The sequence below is a fragment of the Mustela erminea genome, chromosome 18 (assembly GCF_009829155.1).
Source record: "Mustela erminea isolate mMusErm1 chromosome 18, mMusErm1.Pri, whole genome shotgun sequence".
In the NCBI taxonomy this organism is placed as follows: domain Eukaryota; kingdom Metazoa; phylum Chordata; class Mammalia; order Carnivora; family Mustelidae; genus Mustela; species Mustela erminea.
In genome coordinates, this window is record NC_045631.1 from 1766776 (window position 1) to 1785555 (window position 18780).

The following is an 18780-nucleotide window of genomic DNA, read 5'->3' on the forward strand; positions in this document are numbered from 1 at the left end:
GTCCCACCGCCCCCTTGATTTTCTTTCCTCAATCCCAGTATCACCCACGTATGCTCCAGTGAGAGTCCGAGCTCTCTGCTTCCGTTGCTGTTGTTTTTTTAATTAAAACCCCTGGTTCTGCTTTTGTCTCTTTCCATGAAAAAGAATGTGCCTTCGCTGGTCCAGTCTACAGAAGCCTGGGGTAGGGCACGGAGTGTTGAAGGAAGTGCCTGGTGGTCTGATCTCTGTCTGAGCTTGTCTGCACTTCCTGGTGCACCTGCGGGAGCACCTGTGGGAGCAGTCAAGGCTGCCTGATCTTCAAGTGTCTCCATCCCCACCTTCTGCCCCCTATACCCTGCCCAGCCGGGCCCAAAGTGGCAGCCCTGATGTCCCACGCCACAGGTCTCTGGGCTTTGTCCCGGGTGCTGGTGGTGGCCTTCTTCCAAGTTCTCGCTCTAGCTGGTTGGCCTAGTTTTCCAGCATCTGCTCACAGGTTCGAGCCACATCGCTGAGCTTGAGACGGGCGTAGTCCACTCGCTTCAGGGCCATCTGGCAGTCCTTCCTCGAAGAGTAGCTGGAGCCCTCATGGGGCTGCCCGGTGGCCACCTACAGGACAGTCAGATGAGTCGGTGACACACCCCTCCCCTGAGCCAGCTCCCTAACCCAGCTAGCATCTGGTCTCTTGCCTCCTGTCCCCCCTGAGCCAGACGCCGCTGGGGCCCGGTCACTCGGGGTAAATCACCGAACGTGTTAACCTCGTCTAAGATGTGGGTAACCCCAACGACTTCCTAGCCTTGTTGCAGGATTAGATAAAGCGGCACGTCGTAAACACTCAGCGTCTGGCACAGCGAGAACCGGCTCACCCCTGCCCCTCCTTTCAGGGTGCCGCCCCTTGAGACCCCGAGGTCAGGTCAGGTTTCTGGGCGCACGGCCCTGGCTTTGGCACCGACCACCAGTCCCTCCCCAGGGCCTCCCCGCCCGGCGGCTCGTGGGCCAACGAGGCAGGCAAGGCCGCCTTCGACGTCTTCCTTCCCGAGGGGGAAGCCCACCCCGGAAGCGAGGGTTCGGCGGAGGTCACCGGCTCCCTGGAGGCCGGGTCGCCACCGCTCCGGAGGCCGAAGCTCCGCCGCGAGGACCCCGCAGGCCGAGGCGGAGGCGCAGGGCGCGGCCGGCCGCACGCACCTGGGTGAGGTAGCGGATCTGCCCCGACAGCTCGGCCTCCACGTGCTGCACCGACGCCGTGAAGGCCGCTGCCTGGCGGTCCAGCAGCCGTTCGTTGGTCTTCTCCTTGGACAGCTCCAGGATCACGGTACCTGCGGGGGCCGACAGAGGGCCGGGGCTGGCCGGGGCTGGCCGGGGCTAGCCCGCGCGGAGCCCGTCCCCCCGCCGGCCCCCGGGGTCCCTCCCCTCCCCGCTGCGAGCGCGGGCGCCGGCCGTCGTGTCCCGAACCTGCATTCTGGAGAATGGCGCCGATCTCCCGTTCGATGTCCTCCAGCGCGCGAAGCCTCTCGTTGGCCAGGCTGTAGGTCGCCATCGCCACCCCCGGCCGCCCCTTCCTCGGGGTTTTTCTCCCTCTGCAAAACGCGGCGCCTGAACCCGGAAGCGGCTGTCGGTGTGCGCCTGCGCGCGGCGTGCTCGGGGCTGCGACTACAATTCCCAGGATGCTCGGCGCCGGCCGACCTGGCGAACTACAACTCCCAGGGTATCGTGCGCACACCCTGTTCTGCGCCGCCGCCGCCACCTGGCGGCCACCTGTGGTAAGAGGAGGCAGCGGGGCGTTGGCTTCCCGGTCCAAGGCGGTTCGGCCCTGCGCGCCTCCGCGGCGTTCCTGGGGTCTCTGTTGCGCGGCTGCTGGTGCTGGGTGAGGATGCTGGGAGCCCCGGGGTGCTAGGGCACCCCTCGTAGGGGCCTGGGGGACAGGTGCGTGGCTCCTCCGGGGCGGGATGCCCGCGGACACCGGGCTTGGCAGCCTGTCCCCAGGGGCGGGCGCCGCTCAGCCCCCCTCTCCCGTTCTGGTCGCCGGTTACGCGGCGTCGTCTGGGGATGCGTCCTGAGCGGGATGGGTTCTCAGGCCGTCGCTTAGAGGCGCGCGCAATGCACCTCGGGGGACACGGGATTCTGGGCGCGCGGTGCACCTGCCCGCGCCCGGACACGAGATTACCGGCGGCGGCGCTGCGGGAGCCGGGGGCTTGCGGCTTAACCGCGCGGACGGGAGACGGGAGCCGGAGCCAGAGCAGGAAAAGGCTTGCAAGCTAAGTGGTTTGGACCTCGTCCTGAAAGCCCTTGGGAGCCCTGGAAGGATTCTCCAGACGTGTGCTCCGGCCGGGTTCCTTCTGGAGAGGTCGGTCGGGACAGCTCTGGACACGGGGAACGAGGCTAGTCGGCACGGGGCTAGCCAACGGATGGAGACGGTCGGTTCAGCGTGAGGGACCCAGCATGTGACTCCGCTGCTTTTAAAAGTCCTAATACAAGAACAACAAGGAGGGGGGTCTTATTTGGGGGTCAAAGAGAGAGAAGCAGAGGAATTAATAGGAAAAATTTAGATAGAAGCATCAAGACAGAAGGGTATCTGGTGACTGATTTAGTAATGAGGTGGAGATGAAGCCAGTAGTGAAGAAAGCATAAAAGCAACTTGATTTACTCTTAAATTCACCCCCGCCCATCCCATTACTGGAGTTTTCTTTGTTGAAGGCGGGAAACAGAGGGTCTTTGCATGAAAGGCCCACCCGGGGCAGAACTGTATTGGAAACAGAGAGTGGGGCGCCTTGGTGGCTCCGTGGTTAAGCGTCTGCCTCCGGCTCAGGTCATGATCCCAGGGTCCTGGGGTCCAGCCCCACATCTGGCTTCCTGCTCAGTGGGGAGGTGCTTCCCCCTCACCCACTTCCCCTGCTTGTGTTCCCTCTCTCGCTGTGTCTCTCTCTGTCAAATAAATAAATAAAATCTTTTAAAAAAAGAACACAGAGATTAGGGGCGCCTGGCTGGCTCAGTCAGAAGGGTGTGAGACTTGATCTCCGTGTAGTGAGTTTGAGCCCCATGCTACTTAAATGAATAAATAAATTTTTTAAAAACTAGAAGAAAAAAAAGAACTAAAAGAAAATGGGGGTTAAATGAAAGTTTATTTCCTGAGTTGTTCCAATCTGGAATTCTCTTCTCCGGGTGTGCTAGGATGCGGGCTGAAAATGCAATGATTCAGCAACATAATTTTTCCCCCAATAAAACAGCCCAGCGTGGGTAGTTCAGCATGCTCCACAGGTCATCTGGAGAGTTAGGGATGAACTCAGAGAATAAACAGATTCTTTAAATGACAGTGACTCAGGGCAGACAACCTGGTGCCGGAGGAGACAGGTCATCGATAGACGGCACGAGGATGCCGGGTAATGTAGGCACGAACGTGTGAATGTTGGTTATTGATCTAACCTCCCCCGATACTATTCTCTCGGGAGTATGGGGCCTGTGGGGGTCTCTCACTGCTGGGGAGAGACACGGAAGGGGGCTCAGTCTTCACGTCGTATGGTGGGACACCAGCGATGATGCTTAAGACGAAAGTCAGGAAGCAGCAAAGTGAGCACGCTGCTTGGAGGTCAACACCAGGAAAAACATCAAAGGATGTAAAAGCAGCTACCTCTGAGAAGGGAGCTGGCGAGCCATGGGGTATAAGCCTTGTGCTTCTATCTGACTCCTTACTCTTGGTGTGTCCATGACTTTGAAAATAACAACGTGGGGCACGTGGTTGGCTCAGTGGGTTGAGCGTCTGCCTTCGGCTCAGGTCGTGATCCCAAAAGTCCTAGGATCGAGCCCCGCGTCCGCTCCATGGGAAGCCTGCTTCTCCCTCTCCCACTTGCCTTGCTTATGTTCCCTCTCTCTCTGTCAGATAAATAAATGAATAGTCTTAAAAAAAAAAAAAGAAAAGAAAAGAACGCACGAAAAGTGAAATGGTAGTGAGGAAATGAGTAGAGACTGACTTTATGTGGAAGAGACTGGAGGGTCTTCTCTGGTTTCCATCCTTCCTTGAGCAGAAGAGACTTGCGTGGATGTATGACATACCGCAGATGGAGAACCGGCAGAGAAAGAGGCAGAGGTTGAAGAGAGGGGATGGCGGGATGAGCTGGGGAGTCAGAGGAGGTGGGAGAGGAGCGACCTGGGCACCGGTGGAAGGACGAGCTCTGAACTCTGGCGGCGGCGGCTTGAGCTTGGTTGCATAGGGAATCATCCCCGTTGGTGTTTGTGGGTAGAGGCGGGAAGTTGCAGTCATCCGTCCCTGGCGCCCTCATCTCTGTGAAAATCAGAAGTCACTAGGAGCATGGGGGAAGATTTGCAAGGTGGCGAGGGAGGTGGCCAGGAAGACAGAGAGGGACAGAGGCTCATTGGGAACTGAGGGCCCAGCTGAGGTTAGAGACCATAGGTTGGCATTAGCCCCGGGCGTGTACCCAGTGCCCGGTGTTGGCACCTACGATGTGTTAAAAATGACTTGCTGAGTGCCTGGGTGGCTCAGTCAGTTAGGTGTCTACCTCCGGTGCAGGTCATGATCCCAGGGTCCTGGGATGGAGCCCTGCATCAGGCTCCCTGCTCAGTGGGGCGTCTGCTTCCCCCTCTGCCTCTTCCCCTACTCACACTCACTCTTCCTCTCTCTCAAATAAATAAATACATAAAATCTTAAAAAAGAAGAAGAATTTGTCCTGCAGATCCAGTTCGTGTGTGCCCAAAAGACCTGTCTTCGGGGATAATGACTGCCCTGGTGTTTGCCTAGCCGAAGAGCGGACCTCCTTCACGGCCGTCGGCAGGAGATGGGTAGAAATAAAGGCCACCCAGGGAGTGGAAAGTCACAGGGCGACTGAAAGAATAAGGAAGATCTGTAGGCGTTGCTGCAGAAGGGAAGGCACCACTAACGGGAAAAGCGTGGTAGAGAGAGGAGGGCACATTGTGCTACTGTCTGTCCGGAATAAGGGGAAATGCACCTGGGCAGGTGTGACTGGATGAGAACAGCATCTGTGGTTTATTTGAATACTGTCTCGGGACGAATGGTCACGGGACTGGGGACAGTGGTGGCCCCTGGGAATGAGGCACGGGGACCAGGGGCAGGAGGGAACCTTCTTTCCGCTGTTGATCGTACATGGTTTGGATCTTTTTTCTCTACACCATGTGCATGTTTTGCTTTCTTAAAAACATTAACAACTTTATAAAAAGCTAAAAAAAAAAAAAAAAAAAAAAAGGACATCGGCTCTCAAATCGTGTGCTCATTCAAGATCTAGATGTGTGGATTCTTCCTGGGACCTGCGGGATCAGGACCCTGGAAGGCAGAGCCTGGGATGGTGCGTCCTTATCTCGCCTCCCCCCTTCCCTGGGGGTTGGGAGTGGGGAGTCCTGATTCACCTGAAATCCTGCTGAGCTCTGGGCCGAGAGCTCAGAGGTCAGAGTGGGCTCGTGGGAATCAGTGGATGCTGGCGCTTCCTCTGTGTGGCGGGGGCCGGGCTGTGCGGGGTGGGCTGGTGCTTCCTCTGTGTGGCAGGGGCCGGGCTGTGCAGGGTGGGCTGTACTGGGGAGCGGGGGGCAGCCAAGGGCACTGGCATTTTGGCAGCACTTAAGTCCGTGGGTAAATGGTGGTGGTCTAATTGGATGTCAGGCTCCACAGACTGAAGGCCCATAGGAGTGGCCCCCGGGCCCCATCTGGAACCACTTAGCCTTGCTGTCTCTGCCCCATTCCCATCTTCTCACATAGTGCTGCCATCGCCCAGAAGGTTCCAGCCCGTTCCTCATTTGCCGGTTCTGTGCTCAAAGGTCCCTCCCTCCAGAGAGATCATTCCCAAACCCCAGGCTAGGTCAGCACTCCTCGCCCTGGACTTCTCCTTTGGAGCATGGATACTGTCACGAGGTCACCAGGGAGTGACTCAATGGTGGCTTTGGTCACTGCGATGTCCTTCGTGATACCCGGCACGGAACGGGCACCCCAGGCACGGGCTGCTCACTGAGTGAATGATGAGCCTTACGAGACACAGGAGACAAAGGCTGGGTGACAGGAGTGGGAGTGGGTGCAGGGGGGGTAGGCCTTGTCCGTGGAGGGTTGCTCCCGCCCTGCAGCCCGGCATCCGGGAGTGCCTGACGCACATCCGAGAAGCCGCAGGGGGATGTCACAGGTGAGACTCCCCCCGGCCCCACGGAATGTCGTGTGGCTTCTGTCCAGGGAGGCCCGTGGCCGGGCTCCCACCGAGCCCCAGGACTAGGTGGCCGGAGCCGAGCACCCAGCACACATGACCGAGTGGTGACGTGTGCCAGCGGCAATGAGGAAGAGCCCTGCCCTGCCCAGCTCCCGAGGCCCCCAGCCTTCGGGGAAGTGAGCAGCTGTTTCCCCTGTGAATGCGACAGCTGACGCTGCGGGTTCTGGGCCGAGCAATCGCGTTTCAGTGCCTCCGTGGAGCACAGGGCAGCCCAGCACTCGGACACCGACTGATGGCCTTGGGGCCCGGCGAGGAGGCTGGCTGGGTGCTCAGCCCCCCGCGGCCGGTCCCTGATAGCTCCGGTCTGCTCCTCCCACCCCCCACTGAAGACACAGACGCTCCTGCCTATGAAAAGGTTTAATTTCTTCTTTATGCTCAGAAACAGAGAAGTGGCCTTGCTCCCCCAAGAGGGTCTCCTCTCCCTGGAAAGGGAAGCTGTTGCTGTGATGTGAGGTTGAACGCGGGGTTCCTTCTCCCCACTTCCCCGCTGTCTTTCCAGCACCCTCTGCAGAATTTAGTCTGAACACAGCTTGCCGCCCACGGGGGAGGGGGTGGGGGGGGGCGCAGCTGGAGTCCAAAACATCAGGCCCATGTTCCACGAGAGATGGGTCCAGTGTGTGCCTGGGGCGGCCAGCGCGGGAGGGAGGGAGGGGAGGCATGGGTGGGGGGAGCTGCTGGGCAGAGGCGGGGAGGGCGGAGAGTCTGCCCCCCCACCTCCGCACCCACCCACTCCTAGCAGAGCTGGTCCTCATAATCCTCCTCCTTCATCCCTTTTAGCCTGAGCCGGGCGAAGTCCTCGAACACAATGTCGTCGTCCGTGGCATAGCTTGACGGTGGAGGGGGGCGCAGTGAGGGCTCCAGGCCCTCTGCTCGGCCCCCCGCTCCCCTCCCAGACACAGGGGCGTCCGAGCGAAGGGGCTGGATCCATGGGCAAGGAGGCTATGCCATCTGGATTGGGTGTTTCGGCCCTCCCTCCCCAGGGAGGAGAAAAGCAGGGGTGAGGGCACCCTGGGGGGCTGCAGGGCTCTCTGGCCACAGAGGTCAGAGGTCGAAGGCAGGGGTGGAGTCTCTTACTTGGTATCAAATTCAATGAGGTTGGTGTCCACGGGTACACCTGTGTCCGGAGCAGCTGCAGGAGGAGAGGGGTAGGTGGGCAGGCACCGGGGGGGACCAGCGGGTCTCCCCTGGCCTTGCCTCCCGCTGCCTTGCGGGGGTGGGGGGCTTGGGGTGCGCTCACCTGTCTGGGGCCTGGGGAGGGTGATGTGGTCGTGGGGCTTGGGGTGCATGAGGACGAAAGGCAGCTCCACAGAGACGTCCCTGCGGGGCGGATGGGGGAGGTGGTGTGAGAGGCCCTCGCGGCCGCACCGGGAGGAGACCCCCGCGCCCCCCACATTCCCCGCACACTCACCCGCCACGAGACACCACCAGCTTCACCTTGACCCTGTAGGACACCAGGATGCCCAGCACCTCCTTGTTGGCGCCCTCCTTCACGCTGCAACGAGGGGGTTTGGGTGGGACCCCGTCCCGGCCGTGGCCTCCAGCAGTGTGGGCTGTGCTGTTCTCACACCAAGCACCCCGCGGCACCCCTGGGTGCCCCGCTTGCAGCTTAAAGTGTCCTTGTGACCTGTCCTTGTGACCCGGCACCATCCAGCTCTCCGCCACCCCGACCACATCCCCCCCCACCCCTCCCCACTCATTCTGGCCTCTGGCTTGCCATGCGTGTTCACGCAGCGCTCCCCTCACACCTGGGCGCCCTGGGGGAGGCCCGGCCATCAGTGACGGTGTGGCCATCACCCAGAGGTGTGGCGGCCCCACACTCCCTCACGCGTCCTTGCAGAGACAGCACCTGGGCCACCGGACCCCTCTGCCCAGGACGCTCCTTGTGTGGCCAGTCACCGACTTACTCTGGGTCCTTCCTCAGAAGGACTCATGCCTGGGGGTGGGGAGCAGCCTCTTTAAAGGGCACACATGCCGCCCACCCTGACACGTCCCTGCCTCCTCTGCCTTGCTCCTTCTCCACGCTCGTCACTAGACGGGTGGTACATTTCACCGTTGATCTGTCTGTCCTCCCCCTCTGGATTCTCTGGTCCCTTCTGAGCCCCAAGAGCACCGGGTGCCTGGGACAGAGCCTGAAGAAGCGCGTGAGCCTGGGCCATAGGAGCCCCCCCGCCTCCCCGCTCACATGGTGCTGGAAGCCAGGTTGGTGTCCTCGTGCTTGAGCTTCCCATCCAGGGCCAGACCCCGCTTCTCCCGGTTGTCGCTGAGCAGCGGGGTGACAGTATACACCTTGCAGAACGTGGAACTGGGGGACACCTGGTCACTGGGGAGCAGGGACAGGAGACTGAGACTCTGGGGGGGCGGGCCGGGCGAGGTGGTTGCTCCCACCCCCCGGGGGCTTCCCCCCCCACCAGTGCTGCCCTATTTGGGCCCACAGGTAATGGGGGCTGGGTTAGAGCTCAGTCCACTCCAGAAAGCGAGCTCAGAGCCACCTGCGGGGAAGGAAGGCCCTTGTAGGTGGGGACGGTTCAGAGTGGGGACGGTCTCTCAGGGTTGTTCCTCTGCCCTAAGGTGCAGCCCCGGGGTGTTCTGTTACTCACTCTTGTTCGATCTGAGCTACAGGGCACTTGTACTGGGCAGTGCTGAAGAGGCAGATGTCGGCGTACTGTCTCACTGCGGGGTGGGGTGAGGTCAGGCAGCCATGCTTGGAGCGCAGGCTGCAGCCCCCCAGGCCCCCTGCCCTGGACCCCACGGGGCTGTGTTTCCTTCTGAGGCAGCCTCCCGCACTGGGGTGTGTCCCTGCGCAGAAATCATACCACGTGGGCAGCAACTCCCACCCCCAAGACCCCCTCCTATCCCCCACCTCCTACCAGAGACTTTGATCTTCTTGATGGTCTTGGTGGAGTTGTTGGTGACGTGGACGTTGACATTGAGGGGCTCCCCGTGGTAGTAGAGCTTTCGGGAAGAGGGGGTCAAGTTAATGCGATCTGTTTGCACTGGTCCCATTATCAGCGTCCCCCCTTCCCCCACACAGACCCGTGGCTCAGTCTCCCTCTAAAGCCACGCCCACACCCAGCTGTCCTGGCAGGTGGCTCCAGCCCTCCCCCAGGGCCCTCTGCACTGGAGCCCCTGCATCCTGCCCCCGCACCCCACCTCCTTGTCCAGGGAGGCCTCAAGGTGCAGGGACCGGTCGGACATGAGGAAGTGGCGTGTGGTTTCTGCTGAAGGCTGGGGGCCGGGTTTCTCTGGGGCAAACTGCACCTTTCGGATCACCAGACGCACAGAGTTCCTGGGGGTGGGGAAGAGGGGCGGCAGGGGGTGAGTCCTCAGACACCCGGACCCCCAGCGCTGCCTCCCTGAGGCTTGGGGCTCCAAGGCGTGGGGAGGGGATGCGCACAGCATGGGGGGGGCTTGCTTCCCTCACCTTTTGTGGCTTTTCTCTTCTAGTGATTTGGCACAGAAGGCGCGAATCTCAAAGTCTACCCCGCAGGCCTTGGGAGGAGAAAAGGTCACATCTTACACAAGGCCCCTGACACCGCCACACCCTTCCTTCTCCCTCGCCTCGGTCAGGGGTTCTTGCCCCATCACTGTGTGTTGAGGAGTGTAGGGCCTGGGGCTTCGTCCTCTGCCTCCCGAAGCCCCCAGTACCTGGCAGCGCCTGGGTCCTGTCTGCAAGGCGAGCCCCTATACTCACCTGGGAGTGCCCAGAGTCACCCGGGAGCAGACAGACCACATTTCCACCGGGGACAAGTCCCACCCTGGCTTCTCCCTGACAGCCCCCCTCTCGATGGGTGCCAGGTTCCTACTGGAGCCCGTTCTGTCCCCTGACCCTCGGACCCATTCCCGCTGTACCTTCCCCGTGTCCTCGGGGCCTGGCTGTAGGGTGACGGAGCAGGGAAGGTTCTGGGGGATCTGTGGGGAGGCAAGGGGAGGCTTCGGTTCTTCCAGATCTTTCTCCCAATCCCCACTAAGAGGCTGGAGGAGGCATCCCGATGGGTGAGAAGGGGAAGAAGGGAGGGGCCCCAGGGAGGAGGCAGACACAAGAGTGACCGTGAAGGCGGGGTGGGGGGGCTGTCCAGGGTCTCCTCCTCACTGCTGATTCCAGATGTGCCTGGAGCAGGGGCCTCACCGTCCCCCCTTCCCGCAACTCAGTGGCAGCCCCCTTGCCCTGTAGAGGGTGGAGGGCGTCCTCACTGTGAAGAAGAAGGGGTGGGCGTGCGGGCCCAGCTTCCTGAGCAGCCGGTCCTGCAGGCGGGTGGGGGGCCGCGGGGGGTTGGGCGCTGGCGGGAAGGCCTGGTAGTTGGCGATGAACAGGTCTTTGCGGAACGACAAGCCAAGCACATCCAGGTCCTCGCGGCCATAGCGGAAGGCGCAGGTGAGGGTCACAAACACTGCGGGGGGGGGGTTTGTTGGTGGTGATCAGGATCCCACACCCACCCCCCGGCCCCAGCCCTCATCCCCAGCAGCAACCAACCTGCCTGAAACCGACTTCCCTCTTCCCGCCCCACTGGGCCACCCCGACTTCCCTGAGGCGCCCCCTGCTCTCGGGCCAGTACCTTTGCGATCCTTCAAGTAGTCAGGGTCCACAAGCACCACGCCATCTGGGAAAGGGACACACAAACTCACTTCCTGTCAGGGCCTCCCCTCCATCTCTGGGCCCAGGAGCCTCTCCCTGTCTTGGGGGCCTGGTGCGGCTTTCTGGACACACTTACCTACGGGGTCCACTTTGTCCAGGTGGTCTACAAAGTCCCGCTTCCCCAAGTACACAGTGAGCTGCGGATACAGAAGGGGCACAGGGAGGATGGGGCAGGAGGGTGCGGGGCACGTAAGCCCCAGAGCACTCGTCCTGCCCCTGGTCTTTCCCAGGCTGGGGTTAGCCCTGGGGTTCCTCCCAACAGGGTCAGAAGGGGAGAGCAGTGGGGTTTCCCAGGTTACCCAACCTTGAAGCTTTTTGCACCTCTGTCCACAAGTCAGGCAAGCGCGTGTGTGTGTGTGTGTGTGTGTGTGTGGTGAGTGGGGAGTGGGCTTGGAGAGGACTCAGGGGGGCCCCCCAGTCATTTAGAGAGCAGGGTGTGGTCTCACGGGCTCCTCTCCGGGCGCTCTGGGATACACAGGCTATAGCCTAGGGGCTCTTGACCATTCCCAGCCCAGGAACCCTGGGCCCACTCCCAAGAGGGGTATAGCCTAGGGCTCCTGGCTCCTCCCCCTTCCTCTAGCCTAGGGACCCGGACCTGTCCCCACCCAGGGACCTGTCCCCACCCAGCCCTGCCGCTGGCTGGGGTTGAGTGGCCTTTGCGGCAAGGGGCTTCGGGAAGGAAGGAAGTCAGCTCTTAGCTGTCACAGGAAGTGGGGAGCTAGGGGTTGGGGATGGGCGAGGGGCAGGCTGGGCCTTGCAGGGGCCCGGAGTGGGTTGGGAGCAGAAGCAGCATGGGGGACTCACCTTGCAGTTGGGGCTCGACTTTTTGAAGACCCTAGCAAAATAGAAAGGGAAACCCCGCTGCCTCACACTGGGCAGCGGGGACCTCCCCACCCTGGCCCGAGAAGCTGAACTCACCCGGGACTCTGCTTGCAGGCTCTGGGGCTCTGCCAGCTCTACCCCTCCCACTTCTTCCCAGGAGAAGGGCCACCACAGGGCCTGAATATTCCCAACACCCCACCCCCCCACTAGGTCCCCTCCTCCTAGGACAATGGCCCTTGGTTGCCACAGGAACTACCCAGGCTCTTCCCAGAGCACTTGCCCCAGGGGACCCGAATGGGCAGGCTGTAGGAGCCTCTGTCTAGGACCGAACCCTGTCCCTGACTTCTCCAGTACTTCAAAGACAGCTGGAGTGCCCAGCAGGGCAACGGCCCTGGCTTTTGCGCCTAGAATGGTTTCTACCTGTAGGCACTACTTTAGTGTGACCTGATTCCATTAACCTCCGACCGTTCCCCATCCCTGATCTCAGCAGCCCCAAAGCCCATCTCCGGAGGTCGAGTTCAGCTATCACTTCCTTTGGGAAGCAGATCGAGCCCGGACCCTGGTTACTCCTCTTGGGGGGGGCGGTGTGAGAGCTTGCACAGGCCCCGAGCCACACATCACCTGCCCCAGCAGGTCACCTGCGATGGCCAGAGGCCGTACTCAGTTTGCGCCCCCAGCACGAGGCCAGCCAATTGCTAGAACCGCGATGCCCGCTGCCGTTGATCAGGAGAATGCCCCAGGTTCAGCGCCATTTCAAGGGCTTTGCGTGTGGAGGTCCCAGTGTTCCTAGTTTACAGGTGAGGGAGCCGAGGCATGGGGGCCTGAAGGGTTTAGCCTAAGGCCCCACGAGGTGGAAACGGTGGGGCTCAGATGAACACCTTCGGTCTGGCTCCGAGCCCACGCTCTCCCTCACTAAACTGGTATTCTCCCATCTCTGCAATCCCCACTAAGTGTTGAATTGCAAGGGATTTGCTCCCCCAAGCTGAAACAATCTAACCCCAGACTCTGCCTACTGCTGTGGGTGTAGTAGGTATCCGGTGAGCCCCTGGGCTCCGGCCACTTGTGGGTCTGACTTTCCTCATCTCCATGCGCTGTCTCAGCAGCAAGCCCTGGGAAGGGTCTTTGGCAAGTAAAAACAGAAGTCCCGCAGACTGGCCCATCCTTCCTCCAGTAATAACCCCCGTCCCCGGTTTTGCTCTAACAACCTCACTTGCCACTTCTTCCCATAAGGTCAGGCTGTCCAAAGGCCATAAGGCAAAGGGTATGGTGGCCCCCGGTGTCCCCATCCAATAAAGGAGAATAAACACTGGTAGGGTGGCAGCTAGAACAAGTACCCACTCTAAGGACGGATAGCTAGGGCACCTTCCAGTCCCCTTGTCTTTGCTTCTAGTTTTCCTCTATGTCCCAGGGCTTCCTCCTATTAGGATGAAGCCACCGATGGTGGTTGTGGGGTAACGGCCCCCAAGTGTCCGCAGGGCCACCTGCCCTGGGGAGCCGAGGCTGGGGAGCAGCAGCACTTGTACACCGAGGTCGGCCAAGGAGGCAGACTGTGGGGGTGCCCAGAGGTGCCCATCGAGGGGGCCAGCGACAGCAGAAGTTCTCCATTTCCTGTGGCCCAGAATTAGACGGAGGTGGCGGGGACTGTGCCAAGTCAGCAGTCCCCCTCTGGTCCATCCATCCTCCTCCCGGAACCACATAACGGAAATTGGGGGCCTCCCTCAAGTCAGTGACTTCCCCTTTCTTTGGGGGTGTTTGAGCCCTAATCCAGGGCACCAGTCCTCCCTCTGATCATCTCTCTGATACTACTAGATGGGGTGCTCAGAAGCCTGGGTTCTTATCCTCTGCGGGCAGGGAGTGGTGGGGCTGAGATGATGATGTTTTTCAGCCAAGTGATGTCTGAGGACCCAGGCCCCATCCTGGTCCCTCCTGGATAGAGGCATACGGCCCCAATCTTTTCCTCTTCTGCTCCGGCTCCCCAGGGACCTGGGCATTCACCCACTATCCCCTCGGGGGGTGTTGGCCCACAACAGGAAGTGGATTTTGCTAGAGACCAAAAAAGAGAACTCGGGGTATCAGTGGAAGGAAGGCGCCTCGACGATTGCACAGAAAACATCCGGGGAGTGGATGGCGTGCTCAGGGCAGATACTGCCTTGCCTCACCTCCGGGAATAAAAGTAAGGCCCAGAAGCGGGGAGGGTCGTCAGGCACTCTACTCCCCCAAGATGAAGCTGTTGCTCCTAGCAACCTGGGGGAAGGCAGAAGTTTGGAAGCAGAGACACCTGGCCCTTGGGACAGCCCGACTGCCTGCGGTTTACCTGACAGGAGGCTCTCCAGCAGCTCGGCACGAGCCTTCGAGGGGGGGGGGGAATCCCCTCCCGGCATCCGGACCTCCCATACCCAACCCCTTAGGGCCAGCCACCTGCTCCTCCTTCCTCCGCCCCTGCATCGCTGCCTGCACCGGAGAACCCAGTCGTCCGGCCCCCACATCCCTGCGAGAACCCAGACGCCAGGCTCCTGATCGCCTTCAGCCCTCGGTTTCTGCAAGGGCCCTGGCATGCGTCCCCCTCATTATTCTCGAGGACCCAGGCGCGCGGCCCCAGATGGCTGCCCCCGCAGGGACCCAAGAGTCCGGCCCCCGGGTTCTCTCCCCGGTGTCCTTGTCCGGGGACCGTCCCGGCACCCGCCCCGAGCCGCCGCCCACGTCCCGCCGCGTGGTCCCACCTCCCTTACCTGGTGCCCGGTTTCTCCCCCATGGTGCGCGCGCCCGCAGCCCGCCGCCCGCCCGGTTCGCGGCTCGCTCGCAGCCTCCCAGCCTGCTGCCAGGTCCCCCGCTCCTCCCCGAGCCACTGCGCACGCGCGCCCGCCGCTCTTTCTCCTCTCCCCCGCCCCTTCGGCCCCCCCGCGCTCCTGGGGAACAGGGCCCAGCTGCGTCAGCCCGGACCGCGCGCGCCGCGGCGCCGCCCGCCCTCTGAGCGCAGACCGCGCGGTGATTGGCTCCTCCCCCGCGCCCGCCCCTCCGCGGCCCCGCCCCGCCGCTCCCGGGGCGGGGGAGGGGGTGGGTGGGCTGGTCAATCCTGCGCGCGCTGTCCCCCGTCCCCCCTCGGCCCGCCCATCTCCCCGCCCCTCCGCGCCCCGGTCGGAACCGATTGGGCTCCCCGGCAAGGAGGTGCCCGCCTGCCCGGAGGGGAGAGCCCTGTGATTGGCTCCCTGCGCCCAGGGCGCCGCGGGGGTCCCCTCCCCTTTGTTTGCTTTCGCCGCCGTGGTGGAGGCGACGGAGGCGGCGGGGGCGGCGGAGCTAGCTCTGGCACCGTCTGGGAGGAAGGATGAGGGGATGCGCACGTGGGTGAGCGCTTCCACATGCGTGATGCTTTGCTTCAGGGCGCGCCGCGCTCCCCAGTGCTCGAAGCCTTCTTCGGCCCGCCCTCCCGCCGCTTTACTGCGCTGTGTCAGCTCCCTCTGGCGTTTATCTTTCCTCTTCCACCGGGTTACTGTGCCTAGTGTCTCCGACTACCCATCCCTTCCTGTCGTCTCTTCGCGGCCGGCATCCATGCCTCCATCCGTCCATGCCTCCATACATCCATACCTCCATCTGTCCATCCGTCCATGCCTCCATCCGTCTATGCCTCCGTGCCTCCATCCGTCCATGCCTCCATCCGTCCATGCCTCCATCCATCTGTGCCTCCATCCGTCCATGCCTCCATCTGTCCATGCCTCCATGCCTCCATCCATCCGTGCCTCCATCCGTCCATGCCTCCATCTGTCCATGCCTCCATGCCTCCATCCATCCGTGCCTCCATCCGTCCATGCCTCCATCCATCTGTGCCTCCATCCATCCGTGCCTCCATCCGTCCATGCCTCCATCCGTCCATGCCTCCATGCCTCCATCCATCCATGCATGCCTTCATCCATCCGTGCCTCCACCTGTCCATGCCTCCATGCCTCCATCCGTCCATGCCTCCATGCCTCCATGCCTCCATCCATCCATGCCTCCATCTGTCCATGCCTCCATGCTTATTTTGTGCCAGTCACTGTGCTGGGCGATGGGGATGCAGACATGAATTCACGTGGCCCCTGCTTTCCTAGCACAGTTCAGGAGACACATAAACAGGTATTAGGGTCACAAGAATACTATCATGGAGGTATGGTTCAGAAGACAAAGCGACTACCGGCGCTTGACTGGAGCAGAGGTGGTGGGGGAACACTGTCCAGAGAAGGACACATTGGAGGGCAGTCTTTCTGAAGGGTGGGCAGAAGTTGAGAAAAGGTGTTGCAGAGATAGAGAAAGGCAAGGCACGTCCTCTGCGGAAGGGTTTGTGGGGTTCCACCACAGGAGAGATGAGGGGGAGGGGGAGGACTGGAACAGAGTGTGAAGGATTCCATACAGCAGGTGAAGGAATGTGGTGGAGGTCTTCCCTGGAGGACACTTAGATCCAGTAGTGGCTTTTTTAAAGCAAGAGATTGGCATGATGATTCCTCCTTCAGGAGGAGAATTCTGGGCAATGTGGAGGATGGAGAGAGTGGGGCAAGGTTGTCTGGACTGAAACAAGTCAAGAGGAGAAGAGGGGCCAGGCAGAAGGGCCATTTCTAGGGCACAATGGAGGGGGCCGAGGCAGGGGAAGGGGGATGATGGGTCGGACCTTTCTGGACTTAAGCAGCTGATGTATTTCCCCTTCTTCCATGTCTTTTCTCATTGTCCCCCTGTCTTTCCCGCCCAAATAACTTCACACGTATCCCTCCACTTTTCCATGCAACAGAGAAAGTAATATGCACAACAAGACAGTTTCTGAGATACTCTTTAAGGTTCAAACAGAGGAAATAAGATGAAATCAGAGAGGGAGACAAACCGTAAGAAACTCTTAGCTCCATGGAACAAACCGAGGGTTGCCAGAGGGGCTGGGTGGCTGCGGTAACTGCAGATGGGCATTTAGGAGGGCGCATGATGGAACGAGCACTGGGTATTGTGTCCAACTGATGAGTCACTGAATTCTACATTGGAAACTAGTAATACACTGTATGTTCACTAACTGAATTTAAAGACATGAAGTTATTTGAAAAAAGGTTCAAACATAGGCCCTCAGTTCTGTCTCCCCCTTCTAAGCTCACTCTTCCTCCCTTCCAAGCTTTAGATCATACATTTCTTTTAGACTTATGAATCACTTTTGTCAAAGGGTCAGGACCAGAACATAATGAGATAAATATTGGTATAAATCTAAAGTGATTTGGGGGGACACCTGGGTGGCTCAGTTGGTTGAGCATCTGCCTTCAGCTCAGGTCCTGGTCTCAGGGTCCTGGGACTGAGCCCAGTGTGGCACTCCCTGCCCAGCGGGGAGCCTGCTTCCCCTTCTCCCTCTGCTGTTCCCTGCTTGTATTCTCTCGCTCTCTGACAAATAAATAAATAAATAAAATCTTTAAAAAAATAAGGCGATTTTGGGACTGAACTGTAGTGGTCTCTGTGGCATGAAAGTTACTGTATTAAAAGGTACTAATATAAGGACAATTTTAGAGAGATGTTAAAGAAGAGTAGAAAAAAATTAAAGAGATGGGTCATATACGGGTGGGAAAACCCATCATTATAAAGAAGTTGTTTCTCTGCAGATTGTGTATAAATTTGACACCATATCAAAATAACAATGGGAAGCTGGTCCAAAGGTAGTGGCTTATCTCAAGTGATGGTTCATGGTTCCAACTTCTTGTTCTACTCTTGCCCCCTTCTCTTCACTGCTGCACCTGACTAGTCTTTAAAAGTAAATGAATAGGGGACACCTGAGTGGCTCAGGTCATGGTCTCAGGGTCCTAGGATCGAGCCCCACATCAGGCTCTCTGCTCAGCGGGGAGCCTGCTTCCCCCCCCACCCCGCCTGCCTCTGCCTACTTGTGATCTCTGTCTGTCAAATAAATAAATAAAATCTTACAAAACTAAGTAAGTGAATAACAATGGGCCTTTTTGGGGAGGGGAACTTGATTCTAAACAATCAGAAAAATCAACTCACAAGTTTAGCCAGGATAATTCTGAAAAATAAGAATAAAGCAGGCCTCTGTCTAACCTGATAATTTATTATGTTAACAATAATTAAAATTGTTATTGGTGCAATGATACGAAACAGAGCAATGAAAGGGAACAGAGGACCCCGATACAGACTCACATGGTAGCATTTCCAGTCGACGGAGAAAGAACGGCATATTCACTGAGCTGGGTTGAGACAGTCGGCTATTCATTTGGGAGAAAAGAAGTGATGTCTCCATCTCATGCCTTAAACAAAATACATTCCAGATGGGTTAAAGCTCTAAATGCATGGAATAGAACTATAGAAGGATTAGGAGAAAAACAGGAAAATATTTTTATAACCTTGGAGCTTAGGAAAATCCTCCTAAGACATCAAACCCCAGGGCTATAAGTAACACCAGGATACACTTTACCATGTGCCAAAACACTGTTCCAAGCATTTTACAAATATCAGGTCATTCAGTACTCACAGCTCTATGCGTTAGGGTTTTATGATCACCCCCCACTTTACAAATGAGGAAGTGGGGGCACAGTTAAGAAACTCAAAGACTCATACAGCTAGCAAGAGGCAAAGCTGGGGTCTGAACCCAGCGGTCTAGCTCAGAGTCTGTGGCTTTTATTGAAACGCCCTACCTCTAGAGGACTAAGAGATTAAAATAAATAAAATGACAAATTGGAAGAAGCCTCTTGCAAAGGGGCAACACATAATAATCAAGAATAACTCCGGGGGTACCTGGGTGGCTCAGTCCTTAAGCATCTGCCTTTGGCTCAGGTCATGATCTCAGGGTCCTGGGCTCTCTGCTGAGCAAGGAGTTTGCTTCCCCCCCCACCCCCCGCCTGCTTATGATCTGTCAAATAAATAAATAAAATCTTAAAAAAAAAAAACCACTCCCCACATCTCTGAAGAGTTCCTACACAGTAATAAACCTAGTTATTGGGATTATGCATAAAGCACAGTTTCATATGATTGGGGGGTGGGGTGGGTGTTAAGTTAAGGCAATCTTCCTAGAAGGCACTTTGCCAGAGTAGGCTTTCTCTTTCATCCAACTTTCATTTATTCACTCAACAAATATGTATCGAGCACTTTTTATGGGCCAGGCACTATTCTTGGCGATAAGACTGAAGTAGTGAG

The 18780-nt window shown here is 58.9% G+C and overlaps 2 protein-coding genes across 4 annotated transcripts; both read right to left on the reverse strand.

The window, feature by feature from the left end:
• Positions 1–37: 37 nt before the first annotated feature.
• On the reverse strand, positions 38–1614 carry MED11 (mediator complex subunit 11). Its single transcript, XM_032321228.1, has 3 exons — positions 1429–1614; positions 1162–1292; positions 38–585 (listed from the first exon to the last, which is right to left on the reverse strand). The coding sequence occupies exons 1-3, from the start codon at positions 1511–1513 to the stop codon at positions 448–450; spliced, it is 354 nt and encodes a 117-aa protein (XP_032177119.1). The 5' UTR covers positions 1514–1614; the 3' UTR covers positions 38–447.
• Positions 1615–6530: 4916 nt separating this feature from the next.
• Positions 6531–14506, reverse strand: ARRB2 (arrestin beta 2). 3 transcript variants are annotated; one of them, XM_032321313.1, is made up of 15 exons: positions 14376–14505; positions 11629–11659; positions 10901–10961; positions 10745–10789; positions 10383–10579; positions 10041–10100; positions 9613–9680; positions 9342–9477; positions 9059–9143; positions 8789–8861; positions 8374–8511; positions 7600–7683; positions 7429–7508; positions 7266–7320; positions 6531–7017 (listed from the first exon to the last, which is right to left on the reverse strand). In XM_032321313.1, exons 1-15 carry the CDS (start codon positions 14396–14398, stop codon positions 6924–6926), a joined length of 1230 nt encoding a protein of 409 aa, XP_032177204.1. In that variant the 5' UTR covers positions 14399–14505; the 3' UTR covers positions 6531–6923. The 3 variants fall into 3 exon arrangements, with proteins under 3 accessions (XP_032177204.1, XP_032177203.1, XP_032177205.1); XM_032321312.1 differs by having other exon boundaries at positions 7266–7508; XM_032321314.1 differs by lacking the exons at positions 6531–7017; positions 7266–7320; positions 7429–7508; positions 7600–7683; positions 8789–8861 and having other exon boundaries at positions 7734–8511; positions 14376–14506.
• Positions 14507–18780: the final 4274 nt, after the last annotated feature.

Excerpts from the sequence above, each read along its gene's own strand:
- MED11 (XM_032321228.1), bottom strand. The coding sequence starts at position 1,513 with ATGGCGACCTACAGCCTGGCCAACGAGAGGCTTCGCGCGCTGGAGGAC. Across the intron at positions 1,293-1,428 it reads CGCCATTCTCCAGAATGCAG|GTACCGTGATCCTGGAGCTG; the intron begins GTTCGGGACACG and ends CGGCCCCCGCAG. Across the intron at positions 586-1,161 it reads AGATCCGCTACCTCACCCAG|GTGGCCACCGGGCAGCCCCA; the intron begins GTGCGTGCGGCC and ends ACTGTCCTGTAG.
- ARRB2 (XM_032321312.1), bottom strand. The coding sequence starts at position 14,398 with ATGGGGGAGAAACCGGGCACCAG. Across the intron at positions 10,101-10,382 it reads CCCACCCCTTCTTCTTCACA|ATCCCCCAGAACCTTCCCTG; the intron begins GTGAGGACGCCC and ends GCCTCCCCACAG. Across the intron at positions 9,681-10,040 it reads GCCCCGAGGACACGGGGAAG|GCCTGCGGGGTAGACTTTGA; the intron begins GTACAGCGGGAA and ends TCTCCTCCCAAG.